This window comes from Corylus avellana, chromosome 1, assembly GCF_965113065.1.
Source record: "Corylus avellana chromosome 1, dhCorAvel1.hap1.2, whole genome shotgun sequence".
Lineage (NCBI taxonomy): Eukaryota > Viridiplantae > Streptophyta > Magnoliopsida > Fagales > Betulaceae > Corylus > Corylus avellana.
In genome coordinates, this window is record NC_142490.1 from 3,742,051 (window position 1) to 3,760,272 (window position 18,222).

Below are 18,222 nucleotides of genomic sequence, written 5' to 3' on the forward strand. Positions count from 1 at the left end.
TTTAACTCTAATTGTTCATAATTTTACACAAAAAGAGATAAAATGAACTTTGGTGTATATATATTAATTGTGAAATGGTCAAAAAGTAGAAGCCAATGAGCTTCCAATCCCTGCCTTAACAAACTTCTAAGATCCCATTAATGTCTACTTCTAAATCATCCGGCAAAACCTACAATTAATTAATAGACACTTAAAAAAGAAGAAGACAAAATCTAATAGATAAATACGATGTTTCCATGGTTTATGTATAGGAATTAGAGTTTGGGAAGTGACAAAATGGTCACAACCATCCAAGTCTTGGAACTATGTTGTTTTCCAAAACAGATAGAGGAAATGCTAAATACAATTGTTGTTTTCCCAAACAACTTACTGTAGAATCAAAACTGCAAAAGCATGATCGCGGAACCCAACAAAAGAAGGGTCTTTTCTCTACTTTCACTTCCCTCTTTTCTCCACTCACTGATATCATCACAGCATATGTTATCCTATCCACAATTAGACATCACAGATGAGATTGAAGTTGAATGAAAAGATAAACAACATGATATCAGCTGGCTAAATAAATTTCCTTTCGGGTCAAAAAAAACTATGAAAACTGACAACTGTTGAATCGCTTATCTCAGAGTTTAAACTCAGAACTTCTGCTTTGATAACATTTTAAACCACCACTTATTGAAACATTGAAGCCTTTTTATTTGAAGATGCAACAACACAAAATGAAAACATGTTAAACACGCAGCAGTGACATATGAAGAAAAAAAAAAAAAAAAAAGGCATTACATGACTGATCATCATCATAGAGGTCAGTCATGTTGGTGAAGAAAAGACAGAGTTTAGGAGAGTTGCTCCTCAACAGCCAATTCCTCAATCATGTTGCCATGGTTGAAGGGATCGAAGGCTTGGATTTCAGAACACTTGGTGGGCAGAATTATGGGGCCATGGCCAAGACCCTGCTGATCAAAAGAGTGCATATTAGGCACTGAATACTTGCGTGCAATGACAACAGAGTTGATGACCTCATCAGTGGGATGAACAACAGAAAGAACATCAAATCCACGAAGGTCACAAGGATCAACCACAGGATAGAGAAAAGCTCGAGCCCCATGAGCACTCCTCAGCATCAGAAGAGCTCCAGGAGCCATGTACTTAGCCAAATGATCGATGACTCGAACCTTGTCCTCCTTGTCCATCCCAACAAGAGCTGCCAAGAAAACAACCTCATAATCTTTCAAAGCATTTGTTACATTCATTATATCCTGAGTGTGGAAGAACATTCTGTTTGACAAGTCAGGGTGAGATGAAACCAAGGCAACAGCCATTGAATTGGCTAAAGGGTCAATATCATAGTTGTGAAAGGAGGTGTGTGTGAGGTGATTGGAGGCCAAAACAATTGAGGTGAGGGGAAGGGGACCAGAACCCACAAAGGCAATTTTGGTAGGAGCATTTTGCAAGTGTTGGGAAAGGATGGTGAACTCAAGGAGGCTAAGCTTGAGGTAATTAGAATAGTAAGGAAAAATAGTGAGATTGTCAAGTGGGTTTTCATAAGAGGCTAAGATGGTAGAGAAATGAGTCTCCAAAAGCCCCTCTGCCTCCCCACAGAGCCTTATCAGCTTTGACCTCATTTCTTGCACCCTTTTGCACAGCTTGGTTACATCAATTGGGCTGGGTGGCATGCATGTGAGAACAAGTTGTGTGAAGATCATGTTGACATCTTTGGAGGGTTTGAGGCTCTCAAGGCCAGAGATTTGCATATACAAATCACACACTTTTTGAACCAAAGGCTCTTCCTGGCAACCCATGTCGACACAATGAGAGGGGGGGATTCTCCAAGGTAGCGAATGGAAAGAACAAGTTACAACCTCCAGTTCTCCAAAGAGGTCATTATTTATAGGCACTTGTTAGCGCCACGTGGCACTCATGGCTGCTCTTGTTATTAGCATCCTTCTTAGTAAAAAAGTTTACATTGTTCTCCATAGATCACCAGAAGGGACACACAACTGTAACTGTCTAAACCTCCCTCGTCTCTTCTCTGAAGATAAGGATTCTCTCATAATTGTCAGTAATTTGGACAGTATTAACATTTTTTTATAATTTTTATTTAAAAAAATTATAAAATTTAGTCCATTTTAAGACATCTAAACGCTTGAAAAATGTCACGTATTAAAAGGTGACAAGTCATGGTTGAGAACTAAATAAACTTTCATCAAGTTCTTACTCTTTATGTTCTTAAAAAGCCTTGCAGCTAAAGACTGTCTTTTAGTTTTATGATTGCCTCGGTAATATATGTGACATTTTTCAAGCGTTTCGATGCCTAAAAACGACATAAATCTGTCATTTTTTTTTTTTTTTTTGAAATTGTAAGGGATCTTGATTTGAGTAGGGACGGTTAATTCGGATAAATATTAATGTAAGAAAATCCATTATAAACTCTTTCATGTTACCTGCTTAAATCGGTAGCAATTCGAATAAATAATTGTTGTGAATCGACCTTAATTGTCCTTATTCTCACCCTTCTACAAATTGCAATTATTATTTTAAAAACAAAGAGTTTATATGTGAGGAAGCTATAAATGGTTGACTTATTTGCAATTGCTTTCCCTTCAATCTCACACATCTTTTCAGTTACCTATTAGGGGCATATTTGGTCCCTATTTTTGATCAAAATAATAAAATAAATAGTGTTTTTTTTTTTTTTTTTTTTCTGTTTTTAAGAAAATTTTATTTTTAAATTAGTTTTTTTTAGAGAATATTAAAATCACATTTCAAAACTATTTTAATTTTCAGTGTATTGAAAACACCACATTTTAAAGTTTTCTTTTCTGAAAAAAGGACCAAACAAACCTTAGATTTTTGGGTTAAATACAAATTTGATCCCTGTAATTTACCACTTGATCAGAAAGCTCATTAAGCTTTTAAAAGTGACAAATCTAGTGCTTGTGCTTTCCAACTTTATCAAAATGGTCGTCTATCTATATATCGGCCATTTAAAAAACTAACTAAAATTTTGTCATTACAAATTTTTAAAAAATTGTGGTCTTAAATTGATACTTTTTAAAGTTTAAAGATATAATAGCAAAAATTATGAACTATCAGAGATGATAAGTGAAGTTTTCCCTTATATATACGTGAATGAAACTTAACTTGTTAGAAGCATAAACTCCTTCATTACTAGAGGATGAATTTTTTGCAATTTAGAAAAGTAGCTAACTACTTACAAATTAAGATTACGTTTGAGTTAATGAACAATTACCTAAGTATAGTTGATGTCTATTTGACACTAGGGTTACATGTGGTAATTACTTCTGTTAATTTTACCTTAATGGGTTTATATCATTTAATATTTTAGTAAAAGCTAAAAATTAATATTTTTGTATACCTATAAAAAGTTCAAAACAAGATGAATATCTTTGAAAAGATTAGTGTTAAAGTTTCATAATTATTTAGTGCATGCCGTAAATCATTCCGGATAGTTTTTCTCCGACCTAATTTAGAGAAAAACTCCGTTCAATCATCCATCGCTTAGATAAGTCAAAGATTGTTGATGGCATGAGACATTTTCCTATATGCATGAAATTCTGAAAGAGAACCAATAAAGAAAAGAAAAGGAAGAAGCAGGTAAGGAAAAATAGAGAATAAGGAAACTCCGAAAAATGCTCCTTTGCCTCTAAACCCAATATTTGCTTTGAGCTTCGCTCTTCCCTGCTCTTCTTCTTATCTCCACCACCAGCCTCCTTAGACCGGTGTTTATTCTTACTCCTTTTATCTTTTCGGTCTTTTTGCTTGGAGTTTTGGAGGTTAAATCTACCCTCATCCATCCACCCTTGTCATTCATGCGCCTCTTCTTCATCTTCATCGGTCTGCTCTCTTCCACCCTATGACTTCTGTCTCAATGGGTGTACCATACGCACCTCCTTGGCGCGTGTGAGCTACACACGCCACTGCTACCATGGGTCTTTTTCAGAATATCCATGGTTTTAATTTTGATTCTTTTCCGAAAAATTCTTTTAGTTATTCAAATGATGGCCGCTAGGTATCCCAAGGATTCTTTCCAAAATTCTTCCCAAATGATGTGGCGAGCACTATTTTTTCTTAAAATATTTTCAAAAGAGAGAGAATGAAAATTTTTTAAGGAAAAAAATGCTTGCCACATCATTTGGGAAGCATTTTGGAAAGAATTCTTTGGGATGTCTAGCATTATCCTATTCAAATTTCTTAGATCCAGATCTGAGCTTCAACAAAATCTGATCTGGTTGAGCTTCAAACTCACCACCACAGAGGGAGATCCCTTAACTATTGTAAATATACTTCTTAGTCTCTCCAGTTCCCTCGGAAACTAGACATGAGTTAAATTTTATGGGGTCGTCTTGTGCTACTCCCAATTTTCTTCCACTTTCGAGATCTCCCTCCAAAGCAGTGAGATGCTAACTGTTTGTCTAAATTGAGTTTTATCATTAAATTGCTTGTATTTGCTTCTATATTTTCTGATTTTTATTTCCGGTTTGTTTGTTGTTGTAGTTCATTTTCTTATCTTGTAAAAAACAAAACAAAACAAAACAAATATATTAGTACTTTTTGAGATTTTATAAAAGTTATTTCACAAGCTTTATTTCTCAACTCGTACGGGTTTAACATCATTTAAATTGATTATATAGAAGTTGCATCATTGATTATAACATTCAACAATCATACAATAATTAATTCACCAATTAAAAAGAAATAAACCCAATTTTTTAGCATTCTTAATTATCAGCATCACTCAGTTCACACTAGCTGCCCAATTTAATACCCCTATATATATCATGTTAGAGACAAAGAAGTTGGGTCCACGCCAAAGATTAATTTTCTCATTTCAAGATCAGCCTGATTATTTATTAATTGATTAATGGTTATTGAAATATTCTTTTGGATAAAACTTACCCATGATTGATAAAACTTAATTACCAATTATCCACCATAGAAGCATAAAATCGACTAAAAAGATGAAAAAACTAATTTTATTATCTTAATTCACTAAATTATCTCTTTATTTTATGAAAAATACTACTATTTGCATTCATTTATCATTCTCGCACAAGAAAAGAGAAAAATGAGAGAGAGATTTAAACTAGTGACCTCCGCTTTATAAGGCGTAGTCTCCAGCTGATTGAGTTACCCATAGAGAACATCATATAATGTGTTTTAAGTGGTTTCTCATATCACGTTTAAAACACATTACATCAACCAGTATGAAATATGTCATATGTGCACGTGAAGAATATCATTAATTTTATTTCATCTTCTTACTATACAACTCTTTTTCTCTTTTTGAAGCTTGAAAGTAAAATCTATTAGTAATTATATGAGTAAGACTTGCTTTAATCTCTTCTTTTTTTGAGTAACAAAATAACTTTTGACTTTAGAAATCTCTAGTTAATTATATATACGAGGGTCAAATGCAAATATATATATATATTTCACATATTCATATATATATATATATATATATTTCACATACTATGTGCCGCCATCTCATGATTCATATATATATATATATATTTCACATACTATGTGCCGCCATCTCATGATTCCTTTCACACTGTCCTTCAGATACATATTCATAACAATAATCTCGTAGGTTTAAAGCTACTTGTTTGCAAGTATAATATCTAAATAAAGCTAAAAATGCTTCAAATAGTAACTACCTAACAATAATATTATCACTAAGGCCCAAAAGAATGGTCTAAAACCAATGATTTATGCTTGGAATATTGACATTTTATAGAGTTTTTTTTGTAGTAGGAGTATAATATAAATATTCCGACATTACTCAACCCAAAAATTTAAATTTATAGATTCAAGAGTGAATTTGGGTCCCTTCTCGATGGTCTCTGGGTCTCCGGAGACCATCGAGATCAACAAGACTAAGTGTATGCCGAAAATAATATGACACATACAATTAACGTAAGACTTAACCTCCCACGTGTGAGTTTTACACCTTCTCTTGAATGAAAAATTTATCAATCGATCTCGTGGCTCATGTGGGTTATGCTATCGTGGCTTTGATATTCCTTGTTAGGAAAATAGATATCTTGGAGAGTTTTTTTTTAGTAAGGTTATAATAGAATTCAATCAAAAGTAAAAATATATAAGTTTTGGTATTATATTTTCACATTTTTGACATATATTCAATATGGGAATAATTAATTTTAGTAGAAATTATAGGGTTGAAGCATAGAGAAGGTGTCTTTTCAAAAGCGAGATGGTCCATGAATCATGGTGTTGACACTCGAAGATATCTTGAAGCTTCTTTTTTCTAATTCATGCATTTGTCAACTTGCTACGATCTTTAATGATAGTGCTATTTTAGTTTTATTTCTTTTTAAGCCTTTTTCTTTATCTTCAACGGCTCATATGAGATATCGTTATCCACTTTATGTAGTGCCAACTACAATTAGATCCTTTCTGTCTTTGAAAATTGATTTTTCTTAACATAAACTATGATCATGATTAGATACAGTTAAAGAACTTTCAAGTGCACATTTTGATACACTATGTTCAACTACTGATAAAATGCAGCATTTTGATATGAGAGAGAGAGAGAGCTATTGAACGTTTTAATACTCCTCTCATGTGAGGTTTAAACTTTTCTTCGACAAGCGAAGAATATTTAACTAAATTTGAGAGTAATTTACTTTCTTTTCTTTTTTTCCTAAACAAGAAGGCAAGAGGAGGCCGATCAGAGTGATTGCTTTACTTGGGTGTGACCACAGGAACATCTGCCCGCTAGGAACCAATAACAGAAAGAGCGCTAAATGAACACTTTAATACCCCTCTACTTGGACATGACCATGGGGTTTAAACTTTTATTCAACAAGTGAGGCTTAACACAAAGAATATTTAACTAAACTCGGGAGTAATCTACTTTTTTTTTTTTCCTAAACAAGAAGGCAAGAGGGGGCAGCAACCAAAGTAAATGCTCTACTTGGGCGTAATCACAGTAGCACCTGTCCGCTGGAAACCAATGACAGGAAGGGTATAGAGGATGAAAATCCACAAATGCTCTCTCAAACCAATTGTGTTAGAGCTTGACACATCTACACCAAGAATTGTACGTAGCAACACCTAAGCCAATGGTATGGAAATGATCTCAATCCACTTTTATACCATGTTAAATTATCGCTTATCTAAAAAGTTTAAACTAATAAAAATTAATAAATTTAATTATTTAATTAATACTTTAAGAAAAGATGAGCCAGATATGTTCCATATTATGAAAAATCCTACATTATTATTATTATTACTATTATTATTAGTGATTTATAATTGTTCCCAATTTTCAGATCAGACATGCTGCTTTAAGATTAGTAACAAAATTTGTTTCGCTATTGAATAGAGCCCATTGAGAGGCATGGAGATGATGGATGTGGACATTAGAGTACATTTTAGCATGCCATGATAATGTGATAATATATTTTTTTCTTGCTTGTGGTCGGAGGAAAAGCATGAGCAATCCCTATGTGATAAATGGAAGGTACTTTTTTGGGGGCCAATTTGGCCACTTTCACTACCAACTAGAGGACAAACGCGACTACTCGACGTAGCATTTGGGGTACCTTTTGATTGGTGCCTTATCAGAATTCTATAGGTGGGCTTAGAAATATACAAAGGAAAATGACATAAAGTGAAATTGGGTAAAAAAAAAATCATTTAGTTTTACATTATTTCAAAGTGAGTCTCATACTATTTATTATATGCATAGAAACATTTGATAGGCCATTGTAAAAATGCTCCTAGGTCCTCTTTAAAGTAATTGAATAAAGTTTTCCACTATACTTTTTTCAACCTAGTTTATTAAATTGATATGTGTTTAAAATTCTTGTAATTTTCACAGGTATTATTAAAAATATATGTAAGAATCGCATCTATTTTAGACACGTGTCAATTTAATAGACTGTGTTAAAAAAAATTCCTCCAACTTATTTTGTTTAGTCGAAAAATATTTTCAACGAAATCCAAAAAAACATTTTTTTGGCATTTGGCTTATATGGAAAATGAGTGACAGTGAAAAATGACCGGCGACTTCCAATAACTTCCGATGTAGGTCCAATCAATTCTGGCAATGGGGTTCGGCGGTGGCCTGGTGGTATGAGAAAAAGAAATTCAAACTCAACAAATAGATTACAAAATTTAAAAATGAAAAACTATTTTTCGAAACTAAAGAAGTTCTTTTTTTTTTTTTTTTTTTTTTTATCAAACTGAAAATATTTTAGATTTGACTATGATTTTCGGTCGTACTTAAAACACCAAAAAACACAAAATATTTTATGCCAAAATAACTCGAGCCTTGGAGGAAACTTTGTCCAAACTAATTTTTCCCTTTTTTTTCTTCAATTACATGATCAAGTTTCAGGGTCACGATCAATTGGTCAATCCCATGTCATTTTCAACATGTATGACACCAATGACAGTACATTTTTCATAGAATGGAGCCGTGCCTCATGCCATTGTATAAAAATGAAAGCTTCTTCTTTCTTCTTTCTTCAATGTTTCTTTTCTTTTCTTTTCTTTTCTTTTCAGACAAACATCATCAAACCTGGGACCCTAACAATATGGCAATTTTGTTGGCTATCGACAAAGTCAAGTTTACTGTAGCCATTTTGGGAAATGGGAGTGTGGCAACCACACCCCAACACACGACGCCATGTGCCACACACCTGCCACTAGAGGTGATGGCCCATCTTTGCCTGTTCTCTTCTGTGCACTAGTCCACAACAACACCAAAAGTCATGCACCTTCGGCTCCTTTGGGCCCCCTGCCCTCTCTTTTTGTGATCAATTTCCTCTCCCATCTTAGTCAATGTATGGTGATCCATTGAGCCTTTGTATTTTACTATTATCAGTGTTGTTGACCGCATACCAAGGTAATGATCGAGCCTATGTGGAGAGAAGAAATTAGCAAGAGAGGTTGTTGGAATAGGCTAGTGAGAAGCAGTTATGATGCTTAAGTCGGTATGAATCGAAAGGAATGATCGCAAGGAAAGAAAAATAAGGTATGAAAGAATGAGACGAAAGTCCCTTTTTACTTGATGTTGATTTGCCACACTTTATAATAAATTTTGCCATAACCATCTACCACCTTTATGAGAGATTCTCCTGCTACGAATATTTCTTTCACCCCACGACTTTCATCATGCGTATTGCCTTATGGCTAAAATCATGAGGACGGTTACTGACGTGGCTTAAGAAGGGATTCAGTGTGAAGCTATCTAGAGGTTCTCAGGTTAGTTGGTTGATGGACTGTGCATTGGATCCACATGTCTAACAAGTATTAGTATTAATTCCGTCTTATCACAAGTTAAATAGTTTTTTGGATTGTTTTCTAATAGATTAAATTTTCAAGAAATAACAATATTAAAATTTCTCATATTACACTTAAAAATTTGAATTGGGAAAAAATCTCTCATATCCATCCCATCACCTTATGCTCCTAATTTTTTATTTTTTTATTTTATTTATTTATTTATTTTTCTATTCACCTCATGCTCCTACTTACTAAAACAATAGATCACATGAAATAGTAACACATAATTTAATAACCAACTTTTTGAATAAAATTTTGAAAAACCTAGCGTTTCTCTTATATGTTATGGAAAGATCGTCACAACTTGAAATTCTTTGATTTTTCAGATAAAATGTGCTTACTGTTGAAGAGGAACCATAAGATATGAACCTCGTGCCCCCTATAGTGATCACAACTCACCGTCGAATAAAACAAGTCCAATAACAGTATAGTTTCATAATTTTATTACCTAGTGATCCAAAGATTAGGGCCACTCCATCTTTTGTCTAATCTCTTTAAGTCTCTGCTCTCTTCCCCTCTGCTTTATTATGCATCAGAGCTTTTTTAGCATATTTGGCAAAAGATGTGATAGCTCTAGGCCGAAGACACAGAACAATGTAAAATCTTCTCGAGTAATCTTAAATGTATGCATAATTTGATGTTAAATATATACACAAAAACTTAGATAATCAGTCTTTATTTGAGCTATGTCAACTAAGCAAGTATTAATCAAATAGAAAACGCTGAACTTGAATCAGAATTTCACATTCCATGACAAACTGGAAAACCAACTCTCAAATGTTTTTTTTCTTCTTTTCCAATGTAAACACACAAATACAAACCCCATTCTGACACAGTAGTTGGTAATAAATTCCATGATTTACAGAATCATGTTCAACTAAATGACTTCCCATAGAATTTTAAGGTTACCTCAAGGAAGCATGAGTACAGAGTTGTATGAAGAAACTATACCTAGATTTATACATAAATTTTGAATGAGTAACTAAATTATAGATTATAGAGATAAGAATCATAAAAATAACCTTATGAATCACCACAGTTCAGAATCTTCAGGTGTTTCAGAGCTCTCATAGACAGGAGTTTCATAAACATTGGAATTTTCAGATTCTTCAGAACTAACATATGAAGGAGCCTCATAAGCAGCATAGGAATCCTCTTCAGAATTATCATAAGCTGGCGTTTCGCGAACTACACTTTCCTCAGTTTGAACAAATTGAAGCAAGTAATGCACTCCATTAACCACATCATATACCATAAGTCCTATTCTACCTCCAACCCAACTGCCCAAATGACTTCCCACAAGGTAGCCAAACTTCCCAAGCCTTTGCTCTCCAACGAAACCACCAGCATAGGCGCCAAACAGTGTTCCAGTACCTCTGAGGAAACCTTCCGTTATGGTACCGCCATAGTATATGGCTTCAAAGAAGTCCCATCCAGAAGAGATAATGGGGCCTATAATGCGCTTGGCTTGCCGGGTTACCAACTTTGCAGCCTTTGCACCTTCTTTCTGTGCTTGAATGGCTGCTTCTTTAGCAGACATCCCCTGTGACAAAGCATCAACTAAGGCAGCCTCAATTGCAAGATGCCTCGCTTTTTCAACATGTGCAGCACGGATGTTGTAGACGTACAGCTTCACACCCTCCTTCACACCGCATGCTACAGATCCAGAGCCCATATCAAAACAGTTCAAGATCGTGAACTTCCCGCTCTGAGATGAAGCATCTTCCCCAACTAGCTGCCGACATTTTTCAGCTATAGAAAATACAAGCAAGGTAAATTTTTATTCTTCTATTAGAACAAAATGTATATAGCAGAACAACCAAGTGAAGATAAGTAAATATATACAACTGAAAATCACAAAACCAGTTTGATGATACAAGCAAACACCATTTCTGTATCTCTGTATATCGTTAATTCAAAATTACCATTTAAACACGTTTTGCTTGAAATCCCAGGTTCTTTTTCAGGTAAACAAAAATCACAAGGATGGATTCAAAAATAAAAACTCCAAATACTTTGACAAATATGTTACCCGTAAGGCAAATGTAAGAAGAGTAATGTGTTAGCTACTTAAAATACACCACATCAGCCGGTGTAAAATGGGTGCAAAGAGTAGCATTACTCATTGCAAGATTTTATTCAAAATGTTCATCTATTTTTCTCTAGGAATTAAATGCCATTATCCCAAAGTTTTCCTAAAGGTTGACAATATGGGAAGGATCATGGTGGCCCCAAAATGGATAAATGGATAATAGGTCACACAATAAAAGGTAAAGGATTTTGGTAAACAACTTGTGTTGCTTCCTTCAAAAAAATATGCAAATGAAACCAGTCAGATCCAAAAGTTAAATTACATTAGCTAATCAAGAGTCAAATCCAAAAAAGTTCTATTGTCTAGAGATTATTAATTGGAAACTGGATCATAAGGTATCTATAACACCCTAGACTTATATTGGGAAGATGTCTAGCCCACATACAATGGGCGCTTTATAAACATAATCATGAGTTCTAAGTCCTACATTACTTACTTATTAAGTGAAATTGAGTTTTATAAGTGATTATAGAAAATCTCTAAATTGATTAGTCTTTTGGGATGATAGCACGAATGTGACTAACGTTTTTCTCTGGATCGTTAATAATGATATTAGAGCTACATAATAATGCCATGTGGAACTATAAGCTGAACCACTCCACAAAAAATCCCTCAGCAATTTTTCTAACCGATTAGCAACCCAAACTGGGATAGAGAAAAGGGAGAGGAAATTGGTAGGAAGGTTGGGAGAGCAATATATTAGTTCATATAAAGTGGCACAACACAGCCATCTTATGCAACAATGTTAGAAAAGCGCCAAAAGACTTGAGAAAATCTCACACCTAAAGAGCACCAACCTGAAAATGTAAGATTAGTTATGAATTAAGCCCTTGTGGACAAATCAAAATTCCTGTCCCACAAACTTGATCTCTCTACAACTGTTTTCTATTCATAAAAATAGACATTGCCAAGAGTACCTACTCAATTCACGGAATAGAGCCAGGAAACCAAAACCAACCAAAACTCAACCCTTTTTTTTTTTTAATGATTTACAACCTTTGGCTCATTTTCCTCAACATAGATGCCCATACCCACACTTACCCAAAAAAGGTAACTCTTGGAAACTGTAATCGGGCCATAATCATTGAGTGTAGATCAAATTATTAGGGAAGTTTGCGATCCATCTTTGACCATTCTTTCTGGTATTTACATACCGATTAGGATCTACTACAATTTAAAAGAAATTGTAAATTCTCAAATTATGTGAATTCAGGCCATTCCTTGCATCGAAACGCTTGGAAATGCTATTTATTAAAAATATGACGTGTTACCAAGACAGCAAAAAAAACAAAATTCCTTCCAAAAAGCTTTTTCTTCATTTTTGAAGAGACGCTTTTTCTTTAGTAAATTAAAAGACAGTTTTTTGCTCAAAACTTTTCTACAACATAAGTGCAAAAACCTGATAAATATATACTCAATTTTCATTGATAACATGTCACATTTTTAATAGGTAGCATTTTTCATTCCATTCGATACAAGAAACGACCTAAATTCACATAATTTGAAAAACTACAATTTTTTTGAAATTGTAGGAGATCCTTATCCCATACATACACAACTCCAACAACATTACCACAAGTAGTCAAGAGATGTTCAAAGATAGACCACAAACAGTATTCATAACTCGAGCAACGGTGGAAAAAAAAGGGGGTATTTAGAAAGAAAAAAATCTGAACCCCAAAACAGCCTATGATTGCGAATCTTAGAACTCATTCAAAGAGCCTAAGATTGTGAATCTTACAACTTACAAATTAATTAAGTCTATGATTTCAGAGCCTTTTAAATACTAACCATGTAACAAAATAGATAATTCCCAAGTTTTCTTAAAAAATTCAAAGTTATTTAGTTGTTCTCGTTAACTTCCTTGCGTTTTCTCAGCGCCAAACAGTGCGTAACTCGAGACTTCAGTATAACAAAGAAGAAGCAAACACTATCGAATTACACAACAGCAAGATCTCATACTCCCAACTAGAATTGATCATTCATACATACATACATACATACAGACATACATAATTGCTTGAGTACCTGCGAAGCCGAGAACGATGATACCGGCGATAGAGAGCAGAAGCTGAAGACGCTTGTTCTGAAAATCCATGGTTATAGAAAACCCTAACTCTAAATCTAGTTTATGCTATTTAGATAGATGGTTATTAGTAGTGCATTTTGAGATCAGAGAGAATTATCCAAAGCTTGACGAAGAGGGAAGAATCTTAAGCCGCCAAGGCAGCCAGGAGTAATTGTTTTACTTTTCTCAGAAGTCAGAAAGTCAGAATTGAATGCCCGCTGGGCCAGGACAAAACGCTGCGTATTGAGACTTCATCATTCAAGCGGTGTCGTTTTAGTCTAAATAACACAGGATTTTGACAATTTGATATCAAAATCCTCTCCAATTTGTCACGTCAACATGGAAAGCAAAGCTCGTTTTTTCTCTGTAAATAGTTTCAAACTTCTGACAAAACCACCATAACAAGGAACCAGAAAAAAAGAAAGAAGAAGAAGATGGAAGGGAAGTTGTTAAAAAAATTATTGAGCCTAACCGTGACGGTTATGTTTGTGAATATTTTTTATTTGTTATTTGAAAATTTCGTCCATTCATCCTCTAAAGTTTCAAATTTTTACAATTTAACCAATATTATCTCAAAATTTTTATATTGTCCATAATTTTTTTTTTTTTTTTTTTGGTATTATAAAAGAACAAATTTAGGGGTGCAAAAATGGCCAGATGGCCAAAGGGGTGGCTACAAGCCTACGGCCCCCGAATTTTTTTATAAAAAATTATGGGCAATATGAAAAGTTTTGGATACAATTGGTCAAATTGCAAAAATTAAAACTTTGAAAGTCAAATTGCAAATCGCCCCAAACTTTAAGGGGTGTAAAATATAATTTTTCCCCTTTTTTTTTATCACTTCTAATCTTTTGCTTCTTAGTGCCATCAAGCGACTAATGTTACAAGTATTTTTGGTGTCTCTTGTATCATTCCAAAAACGATGTGAATCTTAAAATTACCATTGGGATTCTAATTGATTATTATTAGATTTTGATCAAATTGTAATTTTAAGAACCACGTCATTCTTGAAATGACACAATAACATAAGATGGACTTTTAGAATTACTCGTTATCAAGCCTATCATTCTAAACAACCAACTAAAATCAACGGAGTCCGATTATAAATATAAAATATAAAAAATAAACTTATCATCACCATGTTGATGATTTTAGTATATAACTAATTAAGTTCTAATTACAATAGACTATCTTACAAAAAGGATAAAAATAAATTAACCATATTATTTATTAAAAATAATATATTATAACTCAAAAGGCTAGAAGAATAATATTTTAAAATTATTCTAAAAGTATTTTGTGCTTTAAATTGTTTATTAATATATCCTATCAAAATCTTCCTGATACTTGCCAGTTGCTACATGACATCAAGGCCCGATTTCCTCAAAGTTGAAATTCGGAAGCTTCAAAGTTTATGTTTCACATTAAACCCTTGGGATGAGAGTTAGAAACAGCTAATAATTGCTGGCTACTAAACAAGTTGTCCAAGTTTTTGATGCTTTAGCCAAGAAAGTACACAAATTCTCAACAGAATGTCTGGCATCCATCCACTTGTACTAAAAACTCATGAAGATCCAACATTATAAGGTTGTGATTGGAAATGACCATGGCAAACTGTATCTCAGACTGCAGAAAAGCCAGCTTGTCAACTCAACCTTCTGAGCCACAACCACATGATAGCATGCAACTGTTGTAGTACTGCATGTTGGCAGTAATTTGTTATCACTGATTTTATTTTTGGCAACCAGCTGATATCATTTGTCAGATCCTTGATGCACTTCTGCTTGTTGAGAGAAGAATATTCCATGACAAAAATCAACAGCAATGCAATCCTATACTTCTGATCAAGTTCCAATTTTTTTTTTTTTTTTCTTTTTGTAAATTGAGCAATGGATACAGATGGCCACCATTGAGTTGTATGCAAAGTGAGAATAACTAATTACGGACACTTAACATCATCAAGAATTTGTTACACAGGCATTTCAGCTAGAGGTTCAGAAAAATGCACCTGAATTGGACAGGGATGACAATCTGTCAAGCTCCAAAGACATGTACTGAGATCTTGAACTGCAACAATCTTAACACATCAGGGCTCGTTCTGCAATTTTCATGTACTGGTGTTCCCCAAGATAGATTGGTAATGGTGGTAATAATTCCATTTCTCATTTCAAAGGTCAAGAGCTGATAGACACATTATACAGATGCCCTTCTATGTCAGGAATAAAACCTTTCTCCATCATTTCCTCTCTTACCACCTCATAAGTAGTCCGATTTGGGATCAAACCCCTTTCCAACATCTCATTAAGAAGCCCATTTGCATCTTTTAGCTTGTCCTTCTTACAAAAACCTTTAATCAGCACATTATAGGTCACCACATTTGCACGCTTCCCTTCCTTCTCCATCTGCATCCTCAAATTTAAGGCTGCCTTGAGGTTACCTTCTGTACAATAGCCATCCATCAAAGTATTGTATGTCACGTGACTCGGGCTCAAACCCAACTTAAACATCACATTCAAGAGTTTTGCTGCCTTTCTTGACTCCCCTTTCCTGCATAATGAATCTATCAAGATATTATATGTTACAAGATCAGCTCTGAGTCCCTTATGCTCCATTTCAATTATAAGCTTCCTGGCTGCTTCTATATCCCCCTTTCTACACAAGCCGCCAATTAAGCAATTATAGGTTGAAGCGAGGGGGAAAATCCCCTTCTCTAACATTGAAGTTTGCAGCACAAATGCTTCCTCCATCATCCCATTCTTACAATAAGCATCAATCAATGTATTAAATGTTATAGCATTAGGAGCAAACTGTTTTCCCCTCATATCATCAAACAACTCTCTAGCTTCATTTATCATCTTCTTCTTACAAAACCCATTTATAAGCACATTATAAGTTACAACATTCGGCTTCAAACCCAAGCCCAACATTTCATCCCGCAAGCCAATGGCCTCATCAGGCTTCCCGTCGCAACACAGCCCATTAATTAGCGAGTTATACGTGAGCACATTGGGTTTCAAGCCCTGCCTCTGCAATTCCTCAAACACCTTTTTTGCAGCCGATACATTTTCATCCTTACAGAACCCATCAATCAAAATGTTATAAGTAACCTCATTCGGGCAAATTTTATTCGCCACCATCTCCTTCAAAAAGGCATCAGCCTTATACATCTTTCCCACCCTACCCATCTTGCAATACCCATCAATGAGAGTATTATATGTAACTACATTTGGTGAAATCCCCCACGCCTTCATGTCCTCGATAACATCCCCAGCCTTATTCAACTTCCCAACCTTACATAACCCATTAACTACAACATTAAACGTAATCACATTGGGCTCAATCCTCCTTCTCATCATCTCCTTATACACATACTCCACATCCCCAGTTGCACTCTCCTTCACCAAAGCACTCAATAATGGGTTACACGAGGACACGGATAATCTGAACCCGTAATCCCCAGCTCGCTTAAACGCCTCAAAACCCAAATGGGTCTTCGAATTTCTCACATACGCTAAGACTAACATATCAACTATTAAAGAATTAGCACAAAACTTATTGCCACACATAGAAAGCGCATGAAAAATCGAAGAATTCGAATGCAAGTTCTCATTTGTAACAAAATTGTTTAGGACAGCCCTGATTTTTGAGTACTTTTTGGCATTGGCCAGTGAATATAAGAGCCTACAAGAGAGTTCAAGAGGGTGTGAGAGTGTGAGCTCCTTCTGGGACCAGTTAAAGTACCTGAGGGTGATCTCTGGTTCGGCCTCTGAGTTCAGCAACTGGTGGAGAAGCGTGGTGGCGTTTGTGGTTTTGAGATGGGTCTTCAGCTCTGACCAGTGTTGCTTTGATATGAGGTCTGAGAGAAATGGGATGTTGAGGGAGTCTGAGGTGGGTATTGTTGCAGTGGAGTCTGAAGAACAGACAGACCTAAGCATCCGTTTGTTTCTCGGGAAAATTCCATGTAAAAAATTTCCCTGAAAGAGCTTGGATCTTCGATGCATAATGATATCCTGAAGCTGTTATAGAGAGAAAGGGGAGAGGAAGATAGATGACCGAGAACCCAGAAAACGAAGCGTACGCATTGTTTGGCTAACAGAATAGAAGAAACGACAACGTCTGTAGTAATATCAGTTTTCTTTTTCCGCCTTTTGCCAAGAAGGTTATGAGAGCCATGGGGTCATGGACTCATGGTACGATTTTAGTAAATACCCACAAAATTATAAAATGAACAAATAAAATATTTTTTCTAAGAAAGTAGACATAACCCTCCAACTATAGAAATTTGCAATGTCTCCACACCGCGGAACAATGTTTTTCTCAAACTATCAAAAGAATTGTCGGGTATCATTCTGAACAAAAAATAGCAAAAGTACCCTTCAAAAAATTTAGAAAAAAATACAAAAACATAAATAAATAAACCGGTGTCAAGAAGGATTTTTAGAGAAATAGAAAAATGTAAAGATGATAAAGGCGTATGTTATTTACATGCTTTAGTGAACTCTTATTTATATGAAGGGGATCTAGTATAACTTGTGCCATGAGGCACCTTCCAATTGAGGGTGGTAACTATGATCATGTGGCACCGCCTAGTTGGGGAACATGTTGTCAATATGAACCATTTATCAATTTGTACTCGACATCTTGTTGGTACAAATTGTGTTGCATGAACAACCGATACTCTCAATATGGGCTACTTCCTCCTAGGATCCCGACATCCTGTAAG

At 34.8% G+C, this 18,222-nt stretch overlaps 3 protein-coding genes across 3 annotated transcripts; all 3 read right to left on the reverse strand.

The window, feature by feature from the left end:
- Positions 1–669: 669 nt before the first annotated feature.
- Positions 670–1,834, reverse strand: NAS4 (nicotianamine synthase 4). The gene has a single exon (XM_059583129.2). It carries the CDS (start codon positions 1,797–1,799, stop codon positions 834–836), a length of 966 nt encoding a protein of 321 aa, XP_059439112.1. The 5' UTR covers positions 1,800–1,834; the 3' UTR covers positions 670–833.
- Positions 1,835–10,070: 8,236 nt separating this feature from the next.
- Positions 10,071–13,846, reverse strand: LOC132171102 (uncharacterized). The gene is made up of 2 exons (XM_059582328.2): positions 13,460–13,846; positions 10,071–11,091 (listed from the first exon to the last, which is right to left on the reverse strand). Exons 1-2 carry the CDS (start codon positions 13,527–13,529, stop codon positions 10,370–10,372), a joined length of 792 nt encoding a protein of 263 aa, XP_059438311.1. The 5' UTR covers positions 13,530–13,846; the 3' UTR covers positions 10,071–10,369.
- Positions 13,847–15,582: 1,736 nt separating this feature from the next.
- Positions 15,583–17,631, reverse strand: LOC132170911 (Pentatricopeptide repeat (PPR-like) superfamily protein). The gene has a single exon (XM_059582064.2). The coding sequence runs from the start codon at positions 17,498–17,500 to the stop codon at positions 15,674–15,676; it is 1,827 nt and encodes a 608-aa protein (XP_059438047.2). The 5' UTR covers positions 17,501–17,631; the 3' UTR covers positions 15,583–15,673.
- Between the last annotated feature and the right edge of the window lie 591 nt (positions 17,632–18,222).